Consider the following 27,890-nt stretch of genomic DNA (forward strand, 5'->3'; position numbering starts at 1 on the left):
GGGAAAAAAAATCTGGCTATTTTCAAGATGGAATTTGGGGAATTTTATATGTCATATTTCTCTGTGCTACCAGGGACTCTATTCAGTAAAATAAGAAGATCCTTCTCAGTTTTCTGTTAAGCATCTATTGTATTTCAGGAAAGGTTTGTGAACAATGAGATTATATTGCTTTTGTCTATAAATTATCCTTGCCTTATTAATGTTGAATCACTCCTTTCTTGGAACCTTTGCTAGTACGTAGTACATGATGCCACTTAACCACACTACATAGAGCAGCACTGCCTAAGAGCTAAGAGAAGCTCAGCTCGGGGACTTAACAGTGATCTCCTGTTAATAATTTATTTGTACCTGAGGCTCTTCTGGTATTTGTGTTCCAAGTGTAACATTAAGCATGCCACTGTAGTTTCAGACAAATCACAATCAATTAATATGCAAATATATGAACTAAATATGACTTTGTAATCTTTCAGTGACTGACTGCAGGTGTGTTTTTATGAAGGCAGGTCTTCCTCTGTTGATTCATCCACTTTTCTTTCAGCTGTGTATATGCAGATAATGATGTCTTTGCTCTTGAAAATTTCAATCTGCATATGGTTGTTGCTAAAGCAGGCATGTGACTGTGTTTACAGTTGAAAATGTGGGTGTTCTTTTCCAAAAAATGAGCCAAAATTTCCATTCCTAAATAAATTAAAGTTTTCCAGTATCTACCTGTAAATTCATTATTCTCTAAGTAAATCACTGGTTGCAATGTGTAGGAACAGGCCTATCTATGATAAAGTTTAGATGTGACCTGCACCATATAAAATTATCTCTTTCCTAGCAGTGCTGTTCTACAATTCTCTGCTTTCAACACTTAGTCAAATGTTGCAGCGACTCCATAGGCAATTTCTCTTATATAGTAGAGTTGTTTTTCTGCAACTTGCATACTGCAAAGTCTGATGTTTACTGAATTTATGGCAGTAAAAGGAGTTTCCTAAAATTTTACTAAGTACATATAAAAGATGTTGGTTCTTTTTGCAAGTAATACTTGTGTCATGGAGATTCAGGGCTTTCTTACTGCAGTCTCTTTTTATCCTATCAAGATAACAGGAATGCAAAGTAATTCTGATGTTGCAAAAATCAGAATGAGATCTCTCAAATTCAGAATGAGTCTTGGGAGAAAGTGGCAAAAGACAAATGTAACAATGATAATAATAAGAACCTCTCAAAACCAATTAATCAAGAAGAGAACTGAGTGAATACTGCCATGACTGGACAGCTCCAGGTAGGGAGGAGAGAGGCCACTAGATCAGAATCCAATCTTGCTGGCTCTTAACCTTTGCCAAGCCTTTGCCACTTCCCGCCTCACTTTCATTTTCTGTAAAACATTAGCGCTAATACTGACTCTTCTTTGCTTTAAACCTAATGAATGGAAAATGTTTCTAATACTACTTTGAATTTATGTCTGTGTATCTCCAGTTCCAAATGAAACTTGAGACAGAAATTCCAGAAGTTTCAGCTTTGGCTCAGAAGTTGGATATTTAAGTTACATTCTTGAACAGCTGTTGTCCCATCATCCTGAGGCTCTCTGGTTTCTATCAGCTGCTGGATAAATCAGTAACATCTTGGTTCCTAAACACATAGAAAGGGTCTGAGTGTTCACCCTTGTGATCCTCATGTGTTGTAAGTGTTCTGGTGTTAGAAGGCAGAAATAGAGAGCAAAACTAGGCATGACTCTGGCTGGAGCATTACATACTAGACTGTGAGGAGACATGGGCCATCTTGTACTGACAGTGGTATGCTGAGAACAAATGTGAGGCCATTGCCCAAGGAGCATCATTGCAGTGTGCAGACCCCCCTACACACTGTATAAAAGTGCACTGCCAATAACACAGGAGCATGTACTGAGTGTATCATCCTGTCTCTCGATGAGCTAGATCTCAACCTCTTGTTTAGCTAACACAGCCACATTCTCTTTTGTGGCTAATTCTAGCTGAATAGATGGAAAGTTTATTACTACTGCAGCCTTTTAGCTATGACCATGACTTTCCTTCTTCTACTAACAGCTCTTTCTCATCTAGCTTAGCCTGTAATCCTTGACTTAAGAAACCTCAGAAGTCCACAGAACTGTGTTAACATTACTTAATCTCTTCTTTGTATGCTCTTTGTACATGTTCTTTGTATCGTGAGCAATCCCTTTACTTTGTGTTTGCACAGCACCTAACATAATTGGCTATGGTTTGGCCTTCCACATAGAGCTAACAGGCCCCATAGTGGTTTTTTACTCTTTCTGTATCTCATAATCTCATAATATGAGGAAAACTACAGAAGCCATTGTACTATTGTATTATTGTACTATTGTAATGGCACTGTCAGAAAGCCTTTGATTAAGACATTTTATTTCCAATCAAAATCAAGTCATTTAAATTGGTATTTTCAGCAAATAACCACCAGTATTAGACTGATGCCAAAGTTCCCAAGTCCAGTATGATGACTGAAGAATCACTGTTATAAATACCATGAAGTTAAAAATAGAATTGGGCAGACATTGTATAACTTAGTATGGATCAATATCTTGCATTAACAGCTATTAGGTTCAAGGCAGCTGGGAGGATCATACACTTAAGCAGTTCATGCTTTTGTGGTCCAGAAGTGTCAAATTATACAGAAAATGTAATTGCAACACTCTGGGCTTCTAATAAAACCCATATAGTACATGCTTCTAGTGGAGCACTGGGCAAATGCCATGCAATGGAAAACATTGACACTGTGGCTATTAGGAGTACTTGGAATATAAATACTCTCTTTGCCTAAGGTAAAACTGGAATTTGAGGAAAAGGTCACATCTATTAACCTATTGACAGTTCATTTCAGGACCCCTTGACTCTTGGATAGCAGGCCTGAAACACAGAGCTTGTGGAGCTGGACCTTTACCAGTGCTGTCCATACTGTCAAGTGATGCCTGTTGTAGAATTATCATTCAACAGTGAAAACATGCAGTGTATCTATAAGAAATGGGAAGAAAGGAGTGAGTTGATGGTTATTTAAAAGTTAGGGCTTGCTTCTTTCGTTGATAATAAAATTGATGTAGTCACATCACGATGTTGTCAAGCACACTGAGGCCTAATGTATCCAGCCTAGAAGAAAGCTGGAGCCATTTGGAATTCATTTTCTCAACTGGCACATGGTGTAGGAATGCTATAACCATCATGTAGGAAGTGTAAAACTGGTAGAGCTTGATTTGTAGGCATCACAGTTCCCTCCTTGTAATGAAAATAGTGTGCGCTAAATGACTAGCAGGGGAAACCACTCAGAGAAATGCGTATATTAAAAGTGTAGAGCCTCGGCAGGACCACAGTAATCAATTACTCTAAACTCAAGCCCTGGCAGCTTCCATGAATTGCTATTGATTCCAACTGCTAGTCAGTGAATCTTTCTCAGGCTAGGCTGAAATGTAGGTGTGAGATGCAGACAAAATTAGTAACCTGAACAAACCTCTGTGGAAAACACAGGGAACAGCCAGGTTTTGTAGGATATGTTATGCTGAAGGTTATTTTTTGAAAGTGCTTAAATTTGCAAAAACCTAATCCCACACAGAGATAAAAATGAAGTGTCATATCAGCATATATTGAAATAAGAAAGATGAGAGTTTTGTTTTTCTTGTGGAGTTATTATGGAAAATTTTGTCTGGCTTTCTAAAGAAAGCCTCTCCTCCTCCATTGCAGTTGAATAAAGGGGGGGAGGGGGGGTAAGTAATTTTTTTTCTTAAGCCTTCCTCTGACCATAAAAACTATTTCTTTCTTGCAGTTAACTCACAAGTCATTTAGAAATCATTCCAAAATGGTGATAGAAGATTCAATCCTTTATATGCTATAGCTTGTGAGCTACAAATTTGTTCTCTACATAATTCAGTTTCTTGTAGAATTCCTTGATGGTTTCAAGAAGATGACGTAGCTATTTCTTTATGCATACTGTTCACTTCAAAGGGAATTTAATCTGTTTTGAGGAGGCTGCTATGTTTCCATTATCATACAAGGAAACTTATTCTTGGACCTTTTTTCCTCAGCAGGAACTCTGTGTATTTTCCACATTCTCATTATACATGTTTTGGCATGAGCATAAAGCAGGCATGCTCATTTATATTCTAGCTGATCAAGAGGAGAAGTCTGATTAATATGAATTTTGGATCATGGTGAGGGTCAAGTTTGTAACCTGCAATAAAAGAAACTTTCTGGAGTGACTTCTCCCAGAGGGGAATATTTCTGTTAGATCAGTGGCCCAGAAGCAATGGAACAAATTTTCTTCCTCCTGTTATCCTCATTTTGCTATCAGCTGCACAGCAGCAGCACACAATACTGGATTAGAACTAAACATACCATATAACTAAGTCGTGTACTCAGATCACATTCCTCACACTGCATATCATTGCAGGTTGTTAATCATGCCATTCCTTATGCTCCTTCCTCTCTTGGAGGTTTTCTTCTCTCCTCCTCCCCCCTGCCTCAGATCTTTCCCTAAAGCTTCCTTGCAGCCAGACCCTGCCCTGCTCACTCTCCTTTGTTATACTTCTGCTCTTGAATTCTTCAGGAAGGCAACTCAGCCAAATTTAAGGCCACATTGCCTTAGAGTAGCTTTGTTGCCTTTCCCAAAATTGCCTTTCCTGGTCTTGTAGCTCTACTAACCCAACTGTTAATAGATGAGAACATCATCTCTTGCCATTGTAGTTGCCAAATGTACTCGACCTTTTATTTCCATTTTGCTGTGGAGAGCATCTATAAAGTCTGCTGGCCTCTTCATAGCTTTGTCCTGTTCCATGGAGCCAAGCAGTGGAGGACAGGTCTGGTATGTAAGATAGCAAATATTTAAGGGGGAAGGATGTGTTCTATTTTTTGCAAGCAAGAAGATATTTTCTATTCCTTGTTTTAATGTTAATGAATTAAAAGACTGCCAGTGCATTCTAGCCCATCACTGGTGAGGTGCAAGTTCAACCTTCCCTTAGTGCAAGTATCTACCAGGGATCCAGATGCCTTGTTCTTGTCAAGCATGTGTGGGAGTCAAAGCAATATGAAATCTTTTTCATTTTCTTAGGGAAATTTTTTTTTTTGTTACGGCACAGAACTGCTGACTTTTTTAGGACAACAGAATTACATCTAAGCACACTGCCATGGTGAACTGAACTCTCTGTTCTTTCTGTCTTAGATGCATTTGATCCTAGGTGTTTTTTCCATACTCTGAAAATGAAGCAGATCACATATGGTACAAGAGTCAGATGTGACTGGTATTTCAGAGGTGAGTGCAGTGGAGGAGAAGGACAGTGCCCCACTCGAGACAGCCCTCCACAAGATCTGATTGCAGGGGAAGGCAGTAGTGTAGGAGACAACTACAGATTTGTGCTATTATCATAGTTTTCTCTTTAGCAGTGGAATTTTCATTTAATCAGTTTCTGCGAGATTCCCTCTGTTTCACGCTTTTCAAGGTCACCAAAGACCCTGTTTCTGAAGCACACTGTTTGGTCTGTTTTTTAAAATTTTATTATTTTTTCCTGCCATGCAATGCTGTGCTTAAAAGGAAGACAAGACACAAAGGGAAGATAGAAAATAGAAATGAGAAATGTCTCATGGGAGATGCTTGCCCTTACCATTTCATGCTAGTTTAAATACAGTTCCCACACATCACATGTCAAGCTGTACTTGATTGTTTTCAAATAGATGGCAAAAATCATGAGAGGAGGAAAATGTTCTTTTGTGTAACATATTCTTCTTTTGATATATTGGGTTCTGTAGCTGTCAAAACAAAGGCTGTTTTGCCATCTATTATTACGAATGCATTTGGGGTAAATCTCATCTGCAACTCTCTAGTCCCTTGGTTATTTACTTCAATACATTGTTACTGTTTTAATTTTTCTAAATCTAGTGAAATGATGAATTTTCATTTTTGCTCTGGTCCTCAGTAGGCAAATGAGGTTCTTTCTCAGTGGAGATTTAGATCACGTCTGGAAATTCAGTATGTTTGAAGTATTTTCTGCTTTTCTGGCAGGAGGATGGAATATTTAATTTCATTGTTCAGCATAGTTTTATTCATTTTACACAATGAAAAGAAATTCATCAATAGTGTCTTCAGCATCCAGAAAAATGATACTTACCATGACTGTTCCATATACTCCATTTATATTTTATATCTTTCTCATCACTCAGCAATTATTCATCTCTCTGTTGAGAGGTAAAATTCTTCTATTGAGTAACCATAATTTCTCTGAACTCCACAAAGCAATTCAATCCCTGAAAGCAACTGCTTTTGCTTAAAGGTGTTTCTTGAGAAGAATTCACCAAATACACATAACTGAATAAAGGTAATTTTTTTCTATTGATTTTCAGAATTATTTAGTGATGCTTTATAAAAGAGGTAAATCAATGTTTCTACATCTTAACATTCATTATACTTTTATTAATTATGATGGATTCTTGGAGATGGATGCAAATGTGATAGTACAAGTAAGTAGGAATGCAGTTAAAATGCAACATTAATTCATTCCCAGTTGTTATTAAATGTCACAAGATATTAATAGTTTTGCTGATGTTTTCCTTTCTAAACCACATGGGGAAAAAAAAAGAAAAAAAAAATAACCCAAAACCACAATAGTGTGATGTGTGCACAGTCATCAAGATAATTATCTCTGAATCTTTTGTACTATTTCACTGTAGTGTTCCAGACCTATATTTTTGGGAAAGATCAAAGTATGGTGTGTTAAGGTGGTGATAGACTGTATCCCATTCCCACAGAAATCAATCAAAGGTCTTTGTTTGGTCTTCCATTTGGGAAGTGGTCACAGTGGGAACAGAAAGAGGCTTAGTACCATGATATATGATTTCTCTCACCATTAATAAAACAGATTTTCTCATTTATCTTATCCTCTGAGATGTTTACATTTTGAACATCAGCTGATTCAAATTTTATGTTCAGGGAATCCAGGCACTGAGATGATTTGTGTTTAGGGCCCTGCACTGGGACTCAGTAGATCTGGGTTTGTTCTGTCATGCATTTCCCAAGTGATCTTATGCAAATCCTTTATTGCTTCTCGCACAAACTCAGTAAAATAGGATAATGTTACTCCTCTCATTCAAAGGATTTGTTAACATTTGGATGGCTTATATGCAGCAGATTGTTGAGGGCCATGTGAAAATGCACAATCTTATTTAAATGTACTGCTTTACATATATATATATATATATATATATATATATATATATATACACACATCTTTCGTTTTGTGCTTGTGTATCTATTGCTTTCTTCCAGCCCCATCATGAGCATGAGACTCTTACTTTCATTCTTTTCTCTGTAAGCAGTCTTTCACAGACTGGCCTTCTCCTCCAAACATGGGCTCAGTGTGGGTCCTGGGTTTTAAGGCAGGTAATGTCTACGAGTGGAGATACAAGCGTTGGAGAGGCACCCTGTGACTTACACCTCATGTGGGTAATCTTTGGTGATCTAGCTAATAGGTTTGTGCTTGGGAAACTAGATATTTGATGTATTTTTGTTCCAGATCATGTTCACTTAAATGATGCAGGTGTACGATTCTCAGTCACAGAAATTCATACTGATTTTGGTAGTGGATGTAATTTACATAAAAAGCACAAGAATGCCATTTCAGATACTACTTTGTAAATATTCAAATAGCAAACCTAATACTGTGTGTATTTTTTTTAAAGGAAATTGTATTAGTATATATTCACCAAAAATTATTTGTGTAAATACTTCTGTGTTTGCTACACGTACCTTTGCAAAAAAAAAAAAAAGGCACCTTTTTCTTATTTTGGGGTCTTTTACCTTAAGCTACATGTATTTTTTAGCTTAAGTTGCATAATCATAAAAGCCAGTGAGCTTGACTGGAGTGAGCAGATATGAGCTGTGCATTGTTCCCTCTCAGTCAGCATTATCTGGGATAGAGCAGTGGTTTCAATAACAAGTATGGGAGATAAAGCTACTTGTTCTCTATTAGCTTCAATGAAGAATTGAAGTCCCTGAAGTCAATGAAGAATTCTGTGTCCCTGCAACACTGTTTCTTTGATGTCTTTGCACAGCATGGATAAATGGTGACCTGCTAATGGCATCTGCAGTAAAACTGTGCAGACTTTGAGTTTTACATTGCTCTTTGGGTTTGGTATTAAGTGGGTCAGGTATGGAAATTGAAAATTGTACTGCTAGCAAATAAATGAGTATATCTTTAAAAGCATTACATGTGTGTACATTTGCATGCTTCCTTCAAGTAAGAGTCATGGTTTACCTGCATTTTTCTTGATGAAATTCCATTCAGATATTGTAGATATAAAGCCAGCCAATATGGAGGACCTGACAGAAGTGATTACAGCCTCTGAGTTCCATCCCCACCACTGCAATCTCTTTGTCTACAGCAGCAGCAAAGGATCCCTGAGACTCTGCGACATGAGGGCATCGGCTCTCTGTGACAAACATTCCAAGCGTAAGTCCTTGCTCCACTGAGCCCCAGATGGCAATAAAGTCTTGCTCTTCACAGACAGCACCTAGATGGGTGCACACCCTGTATCAGTGTCTCACTTGCAGGCACATTTGAAAAGAAAACAACAAAAAGAATTTTTTTCACCTGTGCAAATATTAGCTATGAACTTGGTAACAGTTGTGTCTGTGACTGGTTGCCCTTACAGTTTTTATTGCAGGGATCAGTGAAGAACCCAGAACTCTAATGAAATAAAGAGGATTCCTAACAAATCAAAGAGGATGAGGGAGTATTTAAGTAGATGAGCATACTGGTTTGAATACACAAGTATTGTTCTCAATGATAGAGCAAGTAAATTTTGATTGTCAGACTGCCTTCAAATTTTGAATCTGTTTTCTGAACCAGAAAATCTCAGTATCCTTCCTAAAAATGTAGTCCCACATTCCCTATATGTATTTTTTCAACTTTATGTCTGAACAAACTCAGAGGAAGTGCAATAAGTAATCAGGACGGGGGTAGGGGGCAGGGAGGAAGGAGGGGAAGAAAAAAATTATGTTGGTATAGAAATTGTCATCCATCCTACATGATTTTATGTAGCCTGTGAAATTTTTAGATGAACCACCAAATCATGATAGCTTATGTCTGAAATGTACATAAGAAAATGGAAGTAAAATTTTAAAATATGTGACTATCTTTGTTCTCAAAGTTAAAGTTGAAGAAAAATGCATGTTTATATTGTCTTACTATCAGCTCTTTGTAGTCTAGAGAAGACAGACTGTGGTTCTTCCCACCAGTAATCTGGCAAGCCTGGGCACTTTGCCTTGTGCAAACCACCTGTTTGTTCCTAATCTCCTGAGTCTGACAATGCCCAGACAAAGGCATCGTGTGGGTGGTTGCTGAGAAGCCGAGAACCTCATGAATGAACTGTGGTGGCTCTGCTTTAGTCACCTTTAGGATGAGGGCTCCTCCAGGACACCTCCATCTCACAGAATTAGGTCTTTGGTTTCTTTTGCCATGCTGAAACATTGGAAGGAAATTCAAGGGAAATTCTTTTAGTATCAGAGCACATAAGAGGTTTTATGCCATTCAGTGCCTACTCGAACCTGTTTGAGATAGGCAGATCTTATTAGTAGGGGAAAGAGGGGAGGAAAAAGTATGCGAAGATTTAAATGAGACATAAGTGGTGCACAGATTGCATACAAATGCAATTTTTATAACTGAAGTGAATTTAGTAAAAAGCCTATGACTAAGCCTTTTGACTGCAAGGAGAAATGCACATGCTCAGAACCTCTTAGGATGTGGTGTCCAATTATAAAAAGTAACCTTCAAGGACAATTTCCCAAGCAGAGAAGTGTTTTACCTTTGTTAGCTGTATCCCCTTGTACTTGTAGGGGCAATTCAATACCATGAAGTGAAATGTAAGCATGACACAGTCTGACACAATGCTGTGAGTTATCTTGTCCCACTTAATTGTTTTGTTCTGTAATACTTCCATTTCTTCCTGCTAATAAGGCCTTCATGCCCCTGTAACTCAATGCCAAATGCCAATCAGAACTTATTAAAGCCACAATACAGCAATGCTGGATGAAAGAAGGCATTTTATGCCAGAAGGAAGCGCAAGGTCTAATGGTCATTGATTAAACCCCATTTTCCAGATCTATGAGTTAGAAAATAGCCATTTAATGTAGCATTGCTGCACTGAAGTCAAGTCAAGCTCATTGAGAATCTGAGTGTGTGCAGTACAAAATTGACACAGCAATGGTAGAACTTCCCAAGTGTTCAGAGGAGTAGGCCCATGTACTGCTGATTGGAGTGCTTTCAGTATAGCTCTCAGAGACAAGCAAAGTGAATTATATACAGCCCACTGCAGCCTAAAAGGATATATCAAAAAACAGTCTGCAAAATCTAGTTATTTGCATGATTGTCTCTCTGGTACCTTGACTGTGCATCTGATTCCTCTTTATAGTTGCTAAATTTACAACTGGTGCATACACACGATTAGTACCCTGCTGTCCTAGCTTCCCTTGTCTCTCAGTCTTTCCCCGTAACTGACTTCACTTTTCAAGCCAAACACCACAACTGGAGTTGCTGTAAACCCTCACATTGTGGCATACATCCCTGCTTTCTCAGCACAGTCTAGTATCACTGTGTGCTGTATTTCAGATGCTGTTCCCAGATTGTAATGTATATTCATATTTTTTGGGATAAAAGATACAATGTAGCGCTTAACAAAAACACCTGGATAATGAGCTTATGTTGTGAACTTTTTCATTTACTCCTTTCCCCCTTATTTATTCAAATCTCTGTAGCTCTCACAAAGTCCATTGGGGGAAGAGCCCTTCCATTTGTACAGGTTTAGAGAGTGCTATGAATAATTACTGTGCCATACTGTAAAAATAAATTACATATTAATGTCTGTAGTGTAATTCAGCCATCACAGGATGTTAATAAATTATAATGTCTTGAAGATTTCTGGTTTTCTAAGCTTAGAGGCAGAATCTCTCTTTTCAGCATTAGCGACAGCAGCACTACAAGGTTTCCCTTATAAATCCTCATGGCTTTGACATGGACAAGATGAGACTACCTCCATATGTACTCATCCTTGGTGCCTATGCTGAGATTTAATAGCAAGCTGCCAATTTGTGTGATGAGTTGTAGTGGGGATATCTGTCCCTTAAAAAAATTATCTCAGACCACCAAATCTATTTATAAGGCATTGAAAAAAATATCAGGTCAGTAGCTGAATTTTAAATGGTGGTTGAGATACTGATAAGGTGTGATAAAATGTGTTGTGTCTCTAATAGACAACCTGAAACTGCTTCTTATAATAGCTCTGTAACAGATTGTGCAGTGCTGAGTGAGGATCACAAGAAAATCTTAAGTAGTTATTGCAAATGTGTATCAGGGAAAGACCACTCTGTAACCATAGAGCAGGTACATACATAATGCTGTTCTGTGTTATTGTCAGACTTTGCAAGCAGTGGGAGAGGATGCCATCAAAAATGTTCTGGAGGGGAGGTGCCAAAGAGATGAACATCCCTGCTTGTTTAGAATGTTAGAGGAGTGAGACTGAGGAAGGTGTTCTTGCAGTCCACAGTGTTATAGGTAAAGATTAAAATTATGAAAGTCAGACTTGAGCAGCAACAAATAGGGAATTAATTTAAATAATATGGAACGTTTCACCTAAATAGTGTACTTGCCAAAGCACCCAAAGATTGCCTTTGAGATGTCATCAGGCAACAATCATGGCAGTGCAGTGTAGAAAAAAGGCAGTATATGGAAATCTGTGTCAGCAGGAAAAGTATTGTTGTTAGATCAGTCAACTGGGAACATTGAAGAAGTAAAAGAATTAACCCCCACCTCAAATTCTGTTAACTTTTATGCAAGGGGTTTAGGTGTCAAGGAAGGCAAGCATAGGGATACTGTTGCAGTAAGATTATCCTGACTAAAAATATACTTACAGCAGCATTTGTTCAATTAACAAATAGTTGCTATTTTGGATTTTATTTTTTTTTATTGCTAATATTATATTCAGAGATCCTCGTAAATGTGCATGGAGTTAATATCGTTTTTCTAAACAGCTGGTTGGCTGGATGAGTACATATGGCTGTTTCAACAAATCATAGAATAAAGCAGTTAGTTAAAGAAAACTGAGCATGTGAAGTAAATAAAAAAAAAAAGCGCTTTTTCAGTCGTTCATCCGAATTATTAAAACCGTTGTTAAATAGTAAATATAAACTATATAGTTATGCAATATGGAAATTTAAGCCTCTCAAGAGTATAACTCCTATTGATATTTCATGTAATAGCCTTAACATCCTAAAGTCATTGCATACTTCAGAAGCTGTAGTAATTTATTTAAATTCTGTATGTTGCTTTAAGGGTTTTTTAGTATTCATTTCTTAACATGTATTTGTAGACCAAAACCCTATTTCTAATTATCCATTACCCATGTGCAAAGTTTACAGCAAAATACTTCAAGGAAAGAGGAGCTGCAGTTTCAAGTTTATTGCTCTGTGTGCTACAATGATCTTAAAAACACCAGTTTTGAGGTTATATAGCATTAGCCTCTGTCACCATGAGCTGCTGCTTTCTGTCCTCCAGACAGACTTCTCCAGTTCGTGTCCCCTGGGTCTGTAGCAGGAACCATTTAGAGCCCTCCTCCCTTTGACCACGGAAGGATTTGTAGGTGACAGGCAATGCCAGCTACCATCTTCCCTGGCCTGTCCCTGAACGGAGCGAAGCCTCTCAGCTGGTGCATCCCAGCCCCATGGGATGGACAGTCAGGATCTTAAAAGTGTAAAATGGTTTCCAGAGCAGTGCAGAGTGAATTCCAGGTTTGGCTTGTGACTCAGAGATGCCAGTCAAAGATTAAGGGGGTGGTTTTTCCATTGAGAATCCTTTTCCACATTTTTATTTGAAATCCAGCCCTGAACGAAATGCCAGCCTTTCCCCAAGGATAAATGCCACTGTCCTGTCAGTCAGGCATGTGACTCAGTTGGGTTATCTGGTGGGCTTTTTTGAGATTACCTTTGATTCTAAAGATTTAGAATCATGGAAGCAGCCAAGACACAAATCAAGGATAATCTACTTAAACATTTTGAAGTTTTAAAATTAATTCTATTTACCAGTTGTTTAAAGCAGGTTGGAATTTCAGAGACAAGACACCTTTTAGACCTCTGACGGAATATGGATTATCTTTCATTTGCAACCAGATGCACAAAAAAGCCTGTGACAGACTATCCCTGCTGGATTTGCTAATTAATATTGACCTTTCCAAATGAATGATGCTTATAGTCTGACTGAAAAAGAGACAACTTGTTTTTCTTCTGTGTGAGCTTTACATCTAAAATACGCTTTTTATTTCTGCATCTGGTCTCATGTCAGGTCTCATGTCATCTGAGAGAGAGACAGTCATTACTCTCCCTTTGTGCATAGAGAGGCCCCTGTCAAAATGATGTCTACTTCAGGCAAAATCTGCAAGTTTTCATGTGACAGGAGTGAAACTTATCTGAGCTTCTGAAATTATTTGACCTCGTGCTTGATGAAGGCTTGTTCTCCTTATCCTAGTTCAGGATTTATTTTTAAGCATGCACTACAAATGCATATATGCATTGCTGATTTTATATCCCCAATGAAAAAATGTATCCTGATAATTTTGTAATTATGACTGTCACTAAAGGTCTGTTACTACAATTTCATGCATGCTAAAGTAGATCCTGGATCCTTCCTTGTGCAGGAATCCCACTGAAATTTGGTAACAGATTGCCTTTAGCATGGGCTCCAAAGCTTCCATTCTGCTCAGTTTGGATGAATGTATGAAGACATTTAAATAAAGACATTTAAGACATGGCTAATGAAAATTCAAAAATGTTTCTACAGAAACACAATTATGTCTATGTAGTATCTCCTGCAATTGTGCAAGAGATGTTAAAATTAAATCTGAGGAAGAAAAAAACTGATATATATACTTCTAGCTATCAAATACTAGGAGGAAAGAGAAAAGCCTGAAGCAATGGTAAGTGATTTATGATTGAAGAGGTGTTTCATTAACCCCATCTCCTCCAGCCACACAGAGATAAAGCAAATAATTGCTATAAGATTGATTTAATTATTCAGTCTATTGAAATTCCTGTCTTGTTTGCCTAATTTTTTTAATAGCAGCAAATACTGCTTTTTAATGTCTCATGAAATCAGCTTTCAAGATCTTATTTCACTGGGGGAAAAAAACCCCACTTAGCACTAATCTTATTTATCAAGATCAGAAAGACTTACACATCAGTTTGGCTGTAGAGCAGTAGTAGTTTTATGTCCCATTAACTCCTTGGGATTGCTCACAACACGTGGCATTAAGCATGCACATAAGTCTTTGTGAGATCCAGCTTTAAAGAGGCTTGATCTTCTAGATTGGCTTTGTGTTTTTCAATTCCTTTTCGCTCTTTAGCACCATTTCTCTTTATTAACAAACTCACTGGCAAAGTTATATTAATCTAAGCAACTCCGTAGTGAAGCTCCCACCCACTGATCTTTAGCTATTGATCTGGCTTTGCCTTTCAGCACTAATGCACCCTCCCTTGTGGTTTGTGACAAGCTGCAGCAACTCAGTGCAGATGGTAAAACAGATTCTTAAATATTGATTTGAGGCTCCACTTTTAAAAGCCATGCTCTCTAGAGGTATTGATGAGAAGCCTAGTTTTAATACTGGCTCATTGGATAAAGGAATGCTGTATGGTAGGTGAAATTTCAGGCTCGTGGTGTGAAGGTAGGGTCAGAATTTTGCTTTGAGTAAAAGAAAGAAAATGAAATGTGTAAGTGACCAGGGCACAAAGAGGTGCCCTCTGAATTACATAAAAGCGAGTAGAAAATTGAAATATAAAATGATACTTCTTTTTAGTTTAAAGCAGGTTAAACAGCTACAGGCTATGGTAATGTAAAATGTTAAACAAATGTGTCACACAAAATAATTGTGTTTTAGATTGCTTATGAAAACAGATTCAAAAACTCCCTCTCATGTATAACCATATTAATCAGTGTAGACCAAGAAGGCAAGATTGTCACATTAGCAGAATATTCTATTATTGAAAGAGAATGTCCAAGGGAGATGAATGTAGGAGTGGATTGGTTTAATACAAAACAATAAAACATTCAGAGATAGTGAAAGATAGAGTAAATAATAATGGTAAATCAAATTATTATCATGAATAATGAAGCTAAAAGGTATAAAGAGACCACAAATTTCAATGGGAGCTTGCAGTTGGGCTTGATTCACTTAGAATGAACTCAGGTACTATTTTGTATTAAATTCTAAAATAGATTTTAAACAGTTCATAAAAATGACCATACTTGGGCAGACCAGAGGTCCTTCTAGCCCAGTTCTGGCTCTGATATTGGCAGTAGCAACATCAACAGAAAATGTGAGAACAGACCAAGTATAATCTTTACCCTCTGCAATTTGCAGATGGAAACTGGAGGTTCAGGGACCTTAGTGGAAGTGAACTTAACTGCATTCATCAATACTGAAATGGATGTTCAGGGTTTTTTCTTTCCTTGAAGTTGTGCAGTTACTCTTGAACCTGTTTGTATTTTTTACCATTCACAATATCTTTCAGAAAAGTCTTTAGTAGCTTAATTAGGTATAGCATGAAGGACCATCTTCTCTCTGCTTGCCCTGTCTTAGTTTCACATGGTGACCCCTACTTGTGGATTGGAAGAGACAGTGTACAAAGTGGACTGTCATTCCCTATTCATCCTTTCCATGCCCCTCTTAACTACAACCCTCTCAGTCTTTCCTAGGTTGAGAGACCCCAGTCTATTTAGCCATTCCTTGCATGGAAGTAATTTGGTACTTCTGGCCATTTTTGTTGCCCATTTTTATGTCTTCTTGCGATCTCTACCATATTAGAGATAAGCCCAGAATTATGCTTAGCTCAAGATCTAGCATTACTTGAATTAAACAGCACAAAAAAAAAAAAAAGCAAGCTTTCTGTGTTGAACATTAGTAACAAGTGTCATGTATTTTAAAAAAGAAAGAATATTAGTATTTTCACAGAAGCTCAAATGAAATTTAGTTCAGGTTTTTTAAGCCAAATGATGAAATATATGTGATAGAGCAAATCACAGCTGACCTGGGAATAGTGCTAATTTGCCATCTAAAAATATTAAATAATTTGTTATTTTTGTTAATTTTTTTAATTTATCATCTATTAGGAAAGCATATTGGTTCTTGCTCCTTTTCTTCCTGTGGCTAGTCTGTCAAGACCAGTGAAATCCCATACATTTCAAAGTACTGTTTTCCAATATGTTCTAATCAGGTATTTTAATTATTTAATTATTTTAATCTAAGTAACAACAAGTGCTAAAAAATCAGAAATTTCCAGAACAGGATACAAACTATAAACAGTATTCTCTTAAAAAAATATAAAAGCTTTAATAAGTTATTATTTGTTTGTAAGTAGAAAGAAAATAGTGCATTTTTTTTCTGCTAGAGAGAATGAGCATTTAAAGCTGTTTATAATTTTATCCTATGACTGATGGAATTTCTTACAAAATCTGTGGAGCAGATTTCTGTTCATTTTCAAGTTTTCCTTCTTGTGATGATTTCAGGAGGAATACAGGATTTTCTATACTATATCAGATTGTGACACTGCACCCACCATGTAAGACAATTTTAGCATTATTTTTAATATTTCTTAAAGTTCACATATGCCAGAATTTACACCCTGCAATGATTAAAGCTCTGCCCAGCTGCTTGTTTAGAATTGAACTTGAAAATTACTTTGGATTAGATTTTGTTTTTCTTTTTTGGATGTATCTTTTCCAATAAATAGCAGTTTCAGGTGTGTGGAATCAGGCAGTTTCAGTGTGTGGAATTAATGAGAAGTTGAGGTGGCAGCACCTGTGACCCCCCAGAGTGTAGATGAGAGCCACAAGGTGTTAGTGTGCCACACTTCTTTTGGCTACTGCCAGAGGCACCTGCTTTCTTTTGGCCAGTGTCCAGGAGGGAAGCTGTGAAATGGACCTTTCCAGCTACTCTTGCTTTTCCTGGCCATTTTATTTATTTAACTTTAGATATCTCCATATTAGAGATGCCTTTCCTATCCACTGGAAAAGGAAAATCTCCATTCTGCATTAGATCAGAGACATTCACAAGGAAACAAGAATATTTTTTATGAGGGATAAGAGTTTGTTTTTCAGCAGATGGTACTTCCTTTTAAGAAAGAAGCAGCATATTTTTATGCTACAGATTTTCTTCAGGATTCAGAAAAACAGTGCTCTGGCAAGTATCCTTCAATGAACCCATCCTTCTTTGCAAATTCTGGACTTCTGTAAGAAGCTACTGTGGCTTTTAACTTGTGAGCTGTGCAGAAAGGAACTGAGCATTTCTATTTCCCTAAGCAGACTTCCCAGTTTACCCATGTGTCTGCTGGTGGCATAAGGGGCAGGAACAGTGTCTTCTTGGCAGGCTCCTCTTTAAACACTAGCTGTACTCAGAGATATGCTCTGCTTTCCTCAGTAATCCCATGATATTTCTCTGTGCCAGAGTCCTGTCACATTTAAGTCTGAGCAAGTGTCATGTGAGAGCTCAGCACATCACATAATTTGTGATTCCTATGTTCATTAGGTAGCTAGAAAGATAACTTTGTGTCTTTCATGTAATTAGCACTGTGACCATTATCAAGAACAACAGAAATGAAAGTTAAATACCCTTTTTTATGGCAGGTGGTTTTTATTAAGAGATTAATGATGAAATTAATTTAAAAATATAATAGAATCCTTAATCAAATGTCAGTAAAGTTCATATCTAACAAGATTTAGATACAGAGAAGTAAGGTAGCTTTGAAATCTCGTGTTTCAAGTACTGATTGCTCCCGGGCACAAGAGCAGCCTCTAAAAGATAAGTCTTAACAGTAATAAACAGAAAATGTGTTTTGGAAACCATGGACTAGACCTATGGCTTTTTGCTATCAGCTTGGAGAGGTCAGGGCTGAATTGAATTGCTTGCCTGAACTGAAGTCCAAGTCACAAGGCTATCACTTTACTGCTGTTCTGTCTCCAATTACTCCGCTTGTATTAGGCAAACTGAAGGAAGATTGTGCTTTTTTGCAGTATGTGCATAACCTTATGTTGATGCTAAACCAGAAAGAGCCAAGCCCCAAGAACACTCTCTCACCTGGATTTCCTGAGGCTAATGCCTTGTTCTGGTTGCTCAGGCAGATGGTGGTGGCTGCTAAGCTTTCTCTTCTTTTCACTAGGAGCTGCTCCTGAATTTCCTGTAACAATTTTCCTGTGTTGGTTATGCTGACTAGAAGAACTATCTCCAAAGAATTGCTGCTACTAAAATTTCTACTGCTATCTTTCTTTCTGTAGTGAAATGAGACTTTCATGCCTCTGTTAGTTCCACAGTTAATTAACCTAAGTCTTTCTAATACCTAACACATTAAGCATAGAAAAGCAATAAATGGGGCAGATAAAGAATGAAATGGTTTAATCTCATTAATTAACAAAATGCAGAATATTCAGGTACAAATATCATTCCACTTCTAATCACTGGGAGTTGGATGAGCCACATAGAGCCAAGAAAATATATCTAAGCTATAAATGAAGGTGTAGTTCAGTTAGTGTGGGTTTTGGTTTTTTCTTTCCTGGTTTTAATAGCAGCTTCACATCATAATTAGGAGGATGAAATTCCTGCCAGCCAAGTTTGTAGTTTGGACAGATTAAAGGGAAGAGGTATGAGAAATGATAATTGCTTTGTGCTCATCAGACCTCTCTTGAAAATCTGACAGGATAATTACAAAATACCTGCTTTCCAGAATGTCTAGGCAAAATTTTAAAGAGCTATTTAAAGTTGTTCATATACAGTCTATCTGAAAAGTTTTTTACTCTTTTTGAAGTAGTTCATTACCATTCAGATGTGTGGTGCATGTTTAAATATAGACCTTATTCTCATGTGCATGCCTGGCTGCATTCCACTGCCCACCCCCAAAGAAAATTGCCCATAATTTTTTGCATTACCCCACATACTTCACCCACATACTCACCCTTAACTTTCAGCAGAACATTATTTCACCTGATGGAAACTAACCTTGTTGCTTCCAACAGTCTGAATAATAGTCGTGGATAAAATAATTGAGAGAGAAATGTTCCAGTGGACTATACAAAAAATTTCATTTTGACTGACAGTAAAAAGTTTTTCTGCTTTCAGCATGCTTTCGTGTTTCATCACATGGCTTTTCTTCACCTGCTTTTGAAACTTGAAAATCAAGTTCACTAAATTGCCAATTTTCAAAGAATTTTCTAGGCATATGTCCCAAAACCCTACGATTTTGTGAGAGTTAAAAGACCCTGAAAGCCCGACCTTCTACTGAAGTTCACCATAGAGGTCAGGTGGATCACAGGGCCACAGATACCTGCAGAAAGACAACAGAATTGTCGTAGGCACCCTGAAGGAGGGGTAGAGTCATCCAGTACCATTCTTAGGTACAGCTGAACAGGCATGACCAATCTCATAGCTACAAGAGTTGGATTTTCACGTATGAACATTGTGTAAGCAATATTTCATGACCTGCTGCCTTGTCAGATCACACTGAACTGCTGACCATCACATTCAGGGAGTTCAGTGCTTTCCAGAACTGTCAGCAATTACACACTAACTACATAATCCACATGGCAAAGCCCTGTCTATTTTGTGCTCACCTCTCAGGAAGAGGTAATTGCAATTTGCAGTTACTTTTTAGAATTCTTGTCCTTAGTCTTGGATACCTTCAGACATGACCAGTGCAGCCAGGCCAGCTGGTTCTGGCAAGCAGGGCAAGCGTTGAGAAACCACCTCTCCCAGGGGTGGCAGGACATGTGGCACCACACGTACACACCTCTCATGTGACAGGGACACCTGGATTTTGGGTATGTTGCGAAACAGGGTATGCAGACCCCAGAAAGGATGAAGGCATGAAATGCCTTGCTATAGGTATCTGTAATCAACTAAACAGTGTATTTGCATAATTTCCCAAAGTCGTGCTTTGATTCCATCGTTATAGCATTAATTATTGTAATGTTTGAAGCTTACAGTTTGTATTTTTATATAAAGTTAAAAGAATAAGTGCTGGATATGCAATTCATTCTATACCATGTTCCTTGGTAGATTGAATTACATATTTCACAAGAAATGCACACTTCAGATTTTACAACAGAGCATTTTTTATCCAATTCTGATTTCTGTCTCTTGCTTCTTTTTCTTTGAACAGTTTATGAAGAACCAGAAGACCCCAGTAACAGATCATTTTTTTCAGAAATTATCTCTTCAGTGTCAGATGTCAAATTCAGTCACAGCGGTAGATACATGCTTACAAGAGATTACCTCACTGTCAAGGTTTGGGATCTGAACATGGAAACAAAGCCTGTAGAAACGTACCAGGTAGGAATCATCTATGTCTTAAAATGCAACATTATAAAAGGATCTCAGTGTTCAAAAACTGGATGTTTCTTTAAACTGCTCATAACCTTATCTGGGAAGCAGCAAGCTAAGAGAATTAATTAAGGTGGTTAAAACACTCACAGTGGCATCCTTATAGCAGGAAAAGGGCAATTGCAGCATTAGTAAGGAAGTCTAAAGCCTGGGGAGTCAAGATAGCACTCCCTGTGGATTGGGCTCTTGAAAGAAACTATTATTCTAACAAGAGAAATCGTCTCTTCACTTTGGCATCTGCTTTCAAATGATATATTTCACTACTAACATTTAAAAGGAACTGAGGAAGAGATTTTGTGTGTTGCTTAGCACTCTGCTCCTGGTGGGACTGCTGAAAGTTTACACCTTTGTCATTTCAGAACTACTTTCTACAACTTGATCTGTTTCTCCCTTGTGCCTAGCTCTAGAAGTGCTCCATGTTAAACCCTGGCATCACCACTGACACAGCAGCTCACAAATGCCAGACAGACACATCTGGTTGCCTGAATTCATTGAGATATTATCCAGACAAAATGCCAGTGGCTCCAGCCAGCACTAAGTTTATACTCTGACATTGTTACATTTGGCAATAGAGGGCTGAGCTTACATTTTTTGACTCTGGCTAGAAGAAGGAAAATATGTCTGTGACACAGAAGCTGCTTGTTATGAAAATGCAGTAAGAAAAAAATCTGTTAAGTTACCTAAAAAAGTGTATGCAAAGTAGGAAAAATGTCATTCATCTGGCTTGTGCTGCTCACTGAGAGACAATCCTGTGACAGTGCTGAATAAGTCCCTTGTTTTCTGTGTCTAAATAATAGCAGGTGGGATACAGTAGCTCAAAGTAATTATAATTGTTTTTTTAAAACCATGATGAGAATTTGGTAGCATTTCTTGTCAAAACAAACAAAATTTTCCAGTATTTTTCAGCTAGAATTTAGTAGACAGAGTGGGCCCCAGTGTTTTTCAATGCATACATTACCTTTCAGTGGATAATGTTCACTGCTCAGTGTGTTAATATTGGAAAGTCTGAGCCTGTTTACCTTTAAGTATACAGAATTGGGTTTTCTCTTAAAATGGCAGTGCTTTAAATGCTGAATGTGTTAAAATGTTGATACGCTGTGAAAGTGGAGTGGGAGGGTAAGGGTGAGACTATGTTTTGTATAATAGAACAGAATCTCAGTTTTGGGGAACTTAGGTAATATATTACTTTATACCTATGCTAATTTACTAGTCAGCTTTGTCCCTGGGGAGGAATAGCCGGTCAAGCCAACCTGTTTGTCTTGATTTTGACACCTGCTTTTATTTCCTCATGTAGGCAGCTGTGAAACAAGCTGGTCACTTTTAAATCAGTCTGGCACCCAACAGTAGGGCCAATTAAAGTTATATTTCTTCATCCTGAGATGGGAAAAATGAGTACTGATAATTGCAGTCAGAAGTTTATAGAAAAAAAACCCCCAAAACCCACAACAACAAAACCCCTTATATAATATAAAAAACATACAGCAAAATATAACAGTGTTCTTAAATCTTTGGGTTACCATTCACTTTCAAATATTTATCCTTGTAAAGAATATGCAGATGCGTTGCTGGGCATTGCAGTCGACTAAAGGAGAATCTGGAACTAGGGGCCTTGGGAAGCCAATAGCACAGGATTCCATGGGATTCATGTGATCCAACTGCTCCGAGAGCCTTTCATGTTTTTAAGCTGCAGAGAGTAGAGAATTCTGTCCTAAGAAAAAGAGGTTTAAATTACTCTCCTAAATAATTTGTCTTAGAGATATCTCTCTCTTTCACAAACCTAAATCTCATATATAAACTTGGCAATTTCTCAAAAGGTTTTTTTTGGGGTAGATCACTGTAAGGCAACAAATAAACCTAACCTTCAGTTATGTATCCACATAATTATGATGACTATCCATCATTAAAATATCAAAAGGTGTTCATTAAAAGATTGAATTTCTTATTTCATCCACTGCATGCTAGGCACTTAGATATTTCCTAGCTGCAATAGTGAGGGTCTCAACATTAGATTTCACACAGAGTTGTAATAAAGAGCAGAGTCCATACCTGTATTGCTTCATTATCAGCTTACAGTTTTAATATTAAAAACCCATCACACAAAAATGAGGTCCTCATACAGGTTCTGTTTTGTATCAATGCTGTGGCTCAACCAATGCTATTGCATAGAGCAGCTGTGCGGCCCTGCTGAGCACATTATCTGCTGACAGTGTTTCAACATGATTTTCTCCTGTTTGTTTCACACAAAGAAAAAAGGGCAGAGTATGGTCACTGGACAGCACTAAAAGAGCAGTGCAGTGAATGGTCAGAGCTTGAATGCTGCAAGGCAGCCTTGCCTAACAGGTTACTCTTCTGATGCTGCCAGGTGAATTACCCCAGCAGAAGCCTTAGGAGCAGCAAGGTGAGCGCATTCATAGCTGGTAATAGCTTGATCCGGTTTAGGCAGTGTCTGTAGCATAGGGATTTGGACCAATGTGTCACCTACCAGTGAAATTCCTGGTAGTGTCTATTCCGTCCCAATAAAACAGGTCCCTGCATAGCTGTGTTGCTGTGTTAGTCCAGAGCACAGAATTGCTAAATAATTCCATGAGGGTCAGACCTAAAACATTGCAGTGAAGGAAAGGTCTTTGGTAATTAGTGAGGAATTAGTTTGGTTTGCTTTCAAGCACTATTGATATGTGGTAAGAACAAGGTGTAACAAACAAGGCAAATTGATTTTACCCTCAGTTGGTAGAGACAGATGAATATGCCAGCAGTGAAAATTAAGTGTTTCTTACAATTAGTTTTGCACTGACTCTTTGAGGGTCTGAATGTGCTCAAATATGGTACTCAAAAGGTCCACATAAGGAACAAGGTGGTTTCCCAAGGCAGTAGGGCGAGTCTGACAGTCCTGACAAGGTAAGACATCTGAGAGAGGAATTGCAAAATCCTTTTTGACAAAGCTGATAGAAAGGCACAGCTCCAAGCTGTGGACTTGGACACACTTTGCAAAGGGTGTGTACATGACAGTGGTCATGACAGATGGCTGCTGGAAATGGTAACAAGAGAAAGACCTAGAAATGACAGTCACAGAGACAAATGTGATCTACTTCCTTTTGCCTTGCCCAGCCTTTCTATTTCTTCCAAGTATTGGGAGCTCACAAACATGACAAAGGAAAGAATTCCAGTTCTGTAACATATTACACTGCTAACATAAAAAGGTTTTAAGTAAAGAGAAAGGAAAGGATTTAATTAGAGAGTGTAGGAAACTGCATCAATAGTAAAAGTGTTCTGACCTATTGCTCACTGTGATGGTAAATGCATTTAATTGTGGAATGTTCTATCTGCCATTTGCCAATTAATTGCTGCATAAGACATTATCTCCTAATGAAGAGTTCAGTGTTCATTTATTAATGAAAATTTGTCCATAACTAAAATTTATAAGCCTTAAAATCTTACACTACAAATATTCTTTGGATACTGTACAATTTGACTATCAAAAATGGGTACATTTAAAGAAAATCCAAGTGAAAGGTCATTGTCACTCATCTGGTCTTGATAGAAGTTATTTTACTAGAAAAAATGTTTGTGCAGTCAGGCCAGAGGAGAATGCTGAACATTCATGAGCAGGAACAATTTCACTGGACTTGCAAGAACCTGTAACTTCAGGATGGCAGAGCTAAAATACCCCTGGGCCATTGGATTGGTGTGTTTCTCCAGGAGGTCACCTACTTTGTTTTACGGTTTCTACAATAGGTAGAAGAAAATGAGTGGAAGTGCATTAATAAATTTATCTAGGCAGGGATTTTCTACCTTATCATTTCCATATGGAATAAACCAAATAATCCAGAAGAAAAACTAATCAAATTAAGCAAAAGACTGAAACAGTTTGCATGAGATCTCTTTATGATAATCCTTGTTCAGCAGAGACGTGTGGCCTAGAGGAGAGAGATCTTCTGCTGGGTACTCTCACTTTTCTAGTTAGTAAGTGAGAATTTGCAATGTTTTTAAGTCTTAGATAAATAGGAGAAATCCTTGGGCTAAATTAGTGTTCTTGCTTTCAACCTGTGCAACTATAACCTTGTGCTGTATTTGGCTTCTAAAATGCCTTACAAAAATCAATGTAATACCATAAAGGTTCTTTTAATAGAGCCAAGTTCTTCCTGCTGTAAGTGAGAGTCCATTTGGAATATGGCATTTTTGTTACTATTTTAATTAGATTTCTTGTACATTAATTAGCCCATCTAGAGTATCAGCTGGTGAAATGTCTCTGGGAATTAGGCTAGCACTGAGAAAATCACCCAAGCAGGAAACAAATATGTTGAAGAGGGGTGGTCTGCAGCCTGCTGAGGGAAGCATGTTTTGTGCCTTCCTGCAACAGTAATTCTGTAGCACCTGGTTAACTGGGCTGTGGAAAAGGACAGTTAGCTTCTTTGGAGCTTAAACACAGTATCTTCTGCAGAGCTACCAATCTATGCAGCACATTTTGAAAGTGAACCTAGGAGATAACACAAAAAGTGAAAGGCCGGTTGTGGATTTTTATATTTTCTTTGATTTCAAGAATAACAGCTATTTTCTTTAAAACAGGTCCATGATTACCTTAGAAGCAAGTTATGTTCCCTCTATGAAAACGACTGCATCTTTGACAAGTTTGAATGTGCATGGAATGGATCAGACAGGTAATCAACCCATCCTTCTGTCCATCACTGTCCTCATTTAGCAAAAGACCTCCCATATGATGGGAGCAAACTGAAAGTGGTTACAGGTGATTATTTTCCACATCAATGTACAGAATCACATGCCAGTGTTTGGGTTGATAGAAGTTGTTTGGATGTTTGTGCAGTTGTGTCTCTGACTGCCTTAGAAATGATGTATGCCTTAATAACCTTGGCTCATGCCTTAGGGGAAAAATCTTCCAATTATGTCCATTTTCACCCACAAATAAATAGCAAAAGCTAAAAAGAATGGTGCCAACTCACAAAATCCCAGCAACACACTAAGGAAAATTACATGATCCTGTATTTGCACATGAGCTACCCCTGAAATTCAGTTCACTTACTGGAAATGGGTTTGAGGAAGGACCATCACAGGCACCCACTGATTCTCTACAAACTGCTGCCCAGTGACACTTCTGATACCTCCCTCCATCAGAGCAGGCCCTTTCCCTATGCAGTGATGGAGAGGTTCTTGTTTTTGTCTTGGACATTGTATCTTGTTGGACATTTTAATGAGAAATACTGGAGCAAGTCAGAGAGTACAAGCAAGGATTGAGTGGGCTAGTGCCCTAATGCTGGCAAATGGTGGCAGTACTTTGTGGAGCAGGAATATGGTACAGGAATAGCTGAGCAGCCAAGAGGACTGGGTTAATAAAAATGGATAAAATCCAAGACTATAAGGCAAGGTGAGGATTTTAGTTAAAAAAAAGAGCACAAACCTTCTTCTTAGCAGTTGGAAACACCTCCCAGGGATATTCATATGCTAGGTGACTTTGGAAGGGATTAGCAATCTACAAAATGCATGTGAAAGAGAGCACAGGAGCCAATACTGAGTGACACACAGTGACTCCTGGTTCAGCAGAGTTAGGAGCCAAGAGGCAGAAGTTTGGCACTGAGCCTAGAACTGCTCCTTCAGTTCAGCCTCTCATTTTGGAAAACAGTCTGTCTCATTGTATTGAAGCAGGCCTTCCCACCCTGGAGTGGGCAAGGACTGTGAAACAGGCAGTCTGAGACATCTGTGAAAGACAAATATGATCCTTGCTTGAAGGGGCAAGACTGGGCTATCCAGCAGAGAAAGGAGTAATGGTGACATTATGTTGGGCTCTTGTTCAAAGACCTTTGAACTGCATTTACACATTTCCAGTCCCTCATCTCCAAGGTGGATGAACTCATCGAGCAGATGGACAGCTGCTCTAAAGAAGAGAGGCCAGGACTTTGGTTTTCATCAGCTTAGCAAAAGAGAAGCCAAGATTTTACTTGTTTGTAGTAAATATACCAAGGGGATATACATAGGGAGGAAGAGAATCTAGCTAACATAAATGTGAGTGATAATGACACAACAGCAAGCAGGTGTTGAGAGTCAATGGGTAGTTATAACCCAGAAATTAGAGGTAGTTCATACCTGTCCAAACAGAGACAAGCTATCTTCCCATCCTCAGTGGTGGAGATACAAGAAACCCAACTGTTCTGATGGTGGTGCTCAGGAAATTTGTGAAAGCAGTTATATGTAACATTGGTTAAAATTACAAGTCTGAATTTGGGAGTGCAGAACAAAGTCTCTTCTGGTCCTGTGCTCCACAAATGCAGATCAGTATTATGCACTGGGTAAGGGGCACCTTCTCTTTGGACTACTTTCCTCTGCTCAGTTCCTCTACCTGCCCAATGGAAAGAGTCTGTCTTTGCTAAAAAATTAAACTTTAACTTTGTATCATTCATTATGAAAATGAAAATACATATGTATTCCATTATCTCTAATGCCTGCATGCCAAAGTGATTTGTTTTTTGACAAGAATTAACTCAGCATTGAGTATCCCCTGTGATACCAACTGCTGGCCATTTAAAATTACATAGATGGACCACACTGAGCAAAATACTTCCCAGATTGCTGTCACTGCAACTTGAGCACCAGCTGTTGTGGCTTTTTTATGGTCAAAGATTGGGAATGACTCACAGAAAGTTTAGTGGAAGATCTGTTTTAGCAGAAGGTTTTATCAGTGTGGTTACAGCTTGAGTTTGGCCCTACTAGAAATACAAAATTTAATGCATTTATTGGAAAACAGACAGTGCTAACTCCTGCCTAAGTCTGGCATTCAAATAATTTATATATTGGGAAACTTCGAAAAACATCCATGACTTTTCAGGTATTTACAAACCATTTTGCTTATCCTTGATGGGAATTCCTAGTGCAATTTACAGGATGGGCAGCCACTTACTCCCAGGCCTAGAGTCTCTCCAGAGATGAAGTGCTGCTGTCCTCATTAGTGTGGTAAGACCACTCTCTGGATAGCTGCCTGGTAGTAATGGAATTCTTGTTCAATATCAGGGTTTAAAGTGAGTGTAATATTTTCATTCCTACTTGACAGATCAGAAAGATCAATGCAGGGAGTAATTATTAAGTGGGAACATTAGATTGTGAGGGCTTCATTTATTGTACTGCCCAGACACTGAGGCATTATTAGTCATGCACAATTACCAAACCCGTCACTAACCACAATGTGCTGCTCTAGATTGTAAGAAACTCTCAAGTAGAGGAGCTGAAAACATTTGGCAAAAGAAAAGGGCCCTCTGTAACTTAGTTATTTCTTTTTAGGAGTCAAATGTATCAGAATTGATGCTCATATTTTGATTCACTCCTCTGAGCTCCTTGCTTTATGAATATGACAAGTATTGCTATATATTACCAGAATATTTTTTATTGGAGGATCATAATTTAAATAATACTTAGGTATCAGTACCTCTTAAAAAACAGTTCATTTGAACAGTAAGGTCACTTAATTTAAGT

At 38.1% G+C, this 27,890-nt stretch overlaps 1 protein-coding gene across 9 annotated transcripts in view; it reads left to right on the plus strand.

Moving 5' to 3' along the window:
- Positions 1–27,890, plus strand: part of PPP2R2C (protein phosphatase 2 regulatory subunit Bgamma) — a 193,251-nt gene that overhangs the window by 155,356 nt on the left and 10,005 nt on the right. For all 9 annotated transcript variants that reach the window (XM_068188637.1, XM_068188638.1, XM_068188636.1 and 6 more), the window contains 3 exons: positions 8,294–8,458; positions 20,197–20,366; positions 24,981–25,072. In XM_068188637.1, the coding sequence (XP_068044738.1) occupies positions 8,294–8,458; positions 20,197–20,366; positions 24,981–25,072 (427 nt within the window). The remainder of the gene's footprint in view (positions 1–8,293; positions 8,459–20,196; positions 20,367–24,980; positions 25,073–27,890) is intronic.

This window comes from Anomalospiza imberbis, chromosome 4, assembly GCF_031753505.1.
Source record: "Anomalospiza imberbis isolate Cuckoo-Finch-1a 21T00152 chromosome 4, ASM3175350v1, whole genome shotgun sequence".
Lineage (NCBI taxonomy): Eukaryota > Metazoa > Chordata > Aves > Passeriformes > Viduidae > Anomalospiza > Anomalospiza imberbis.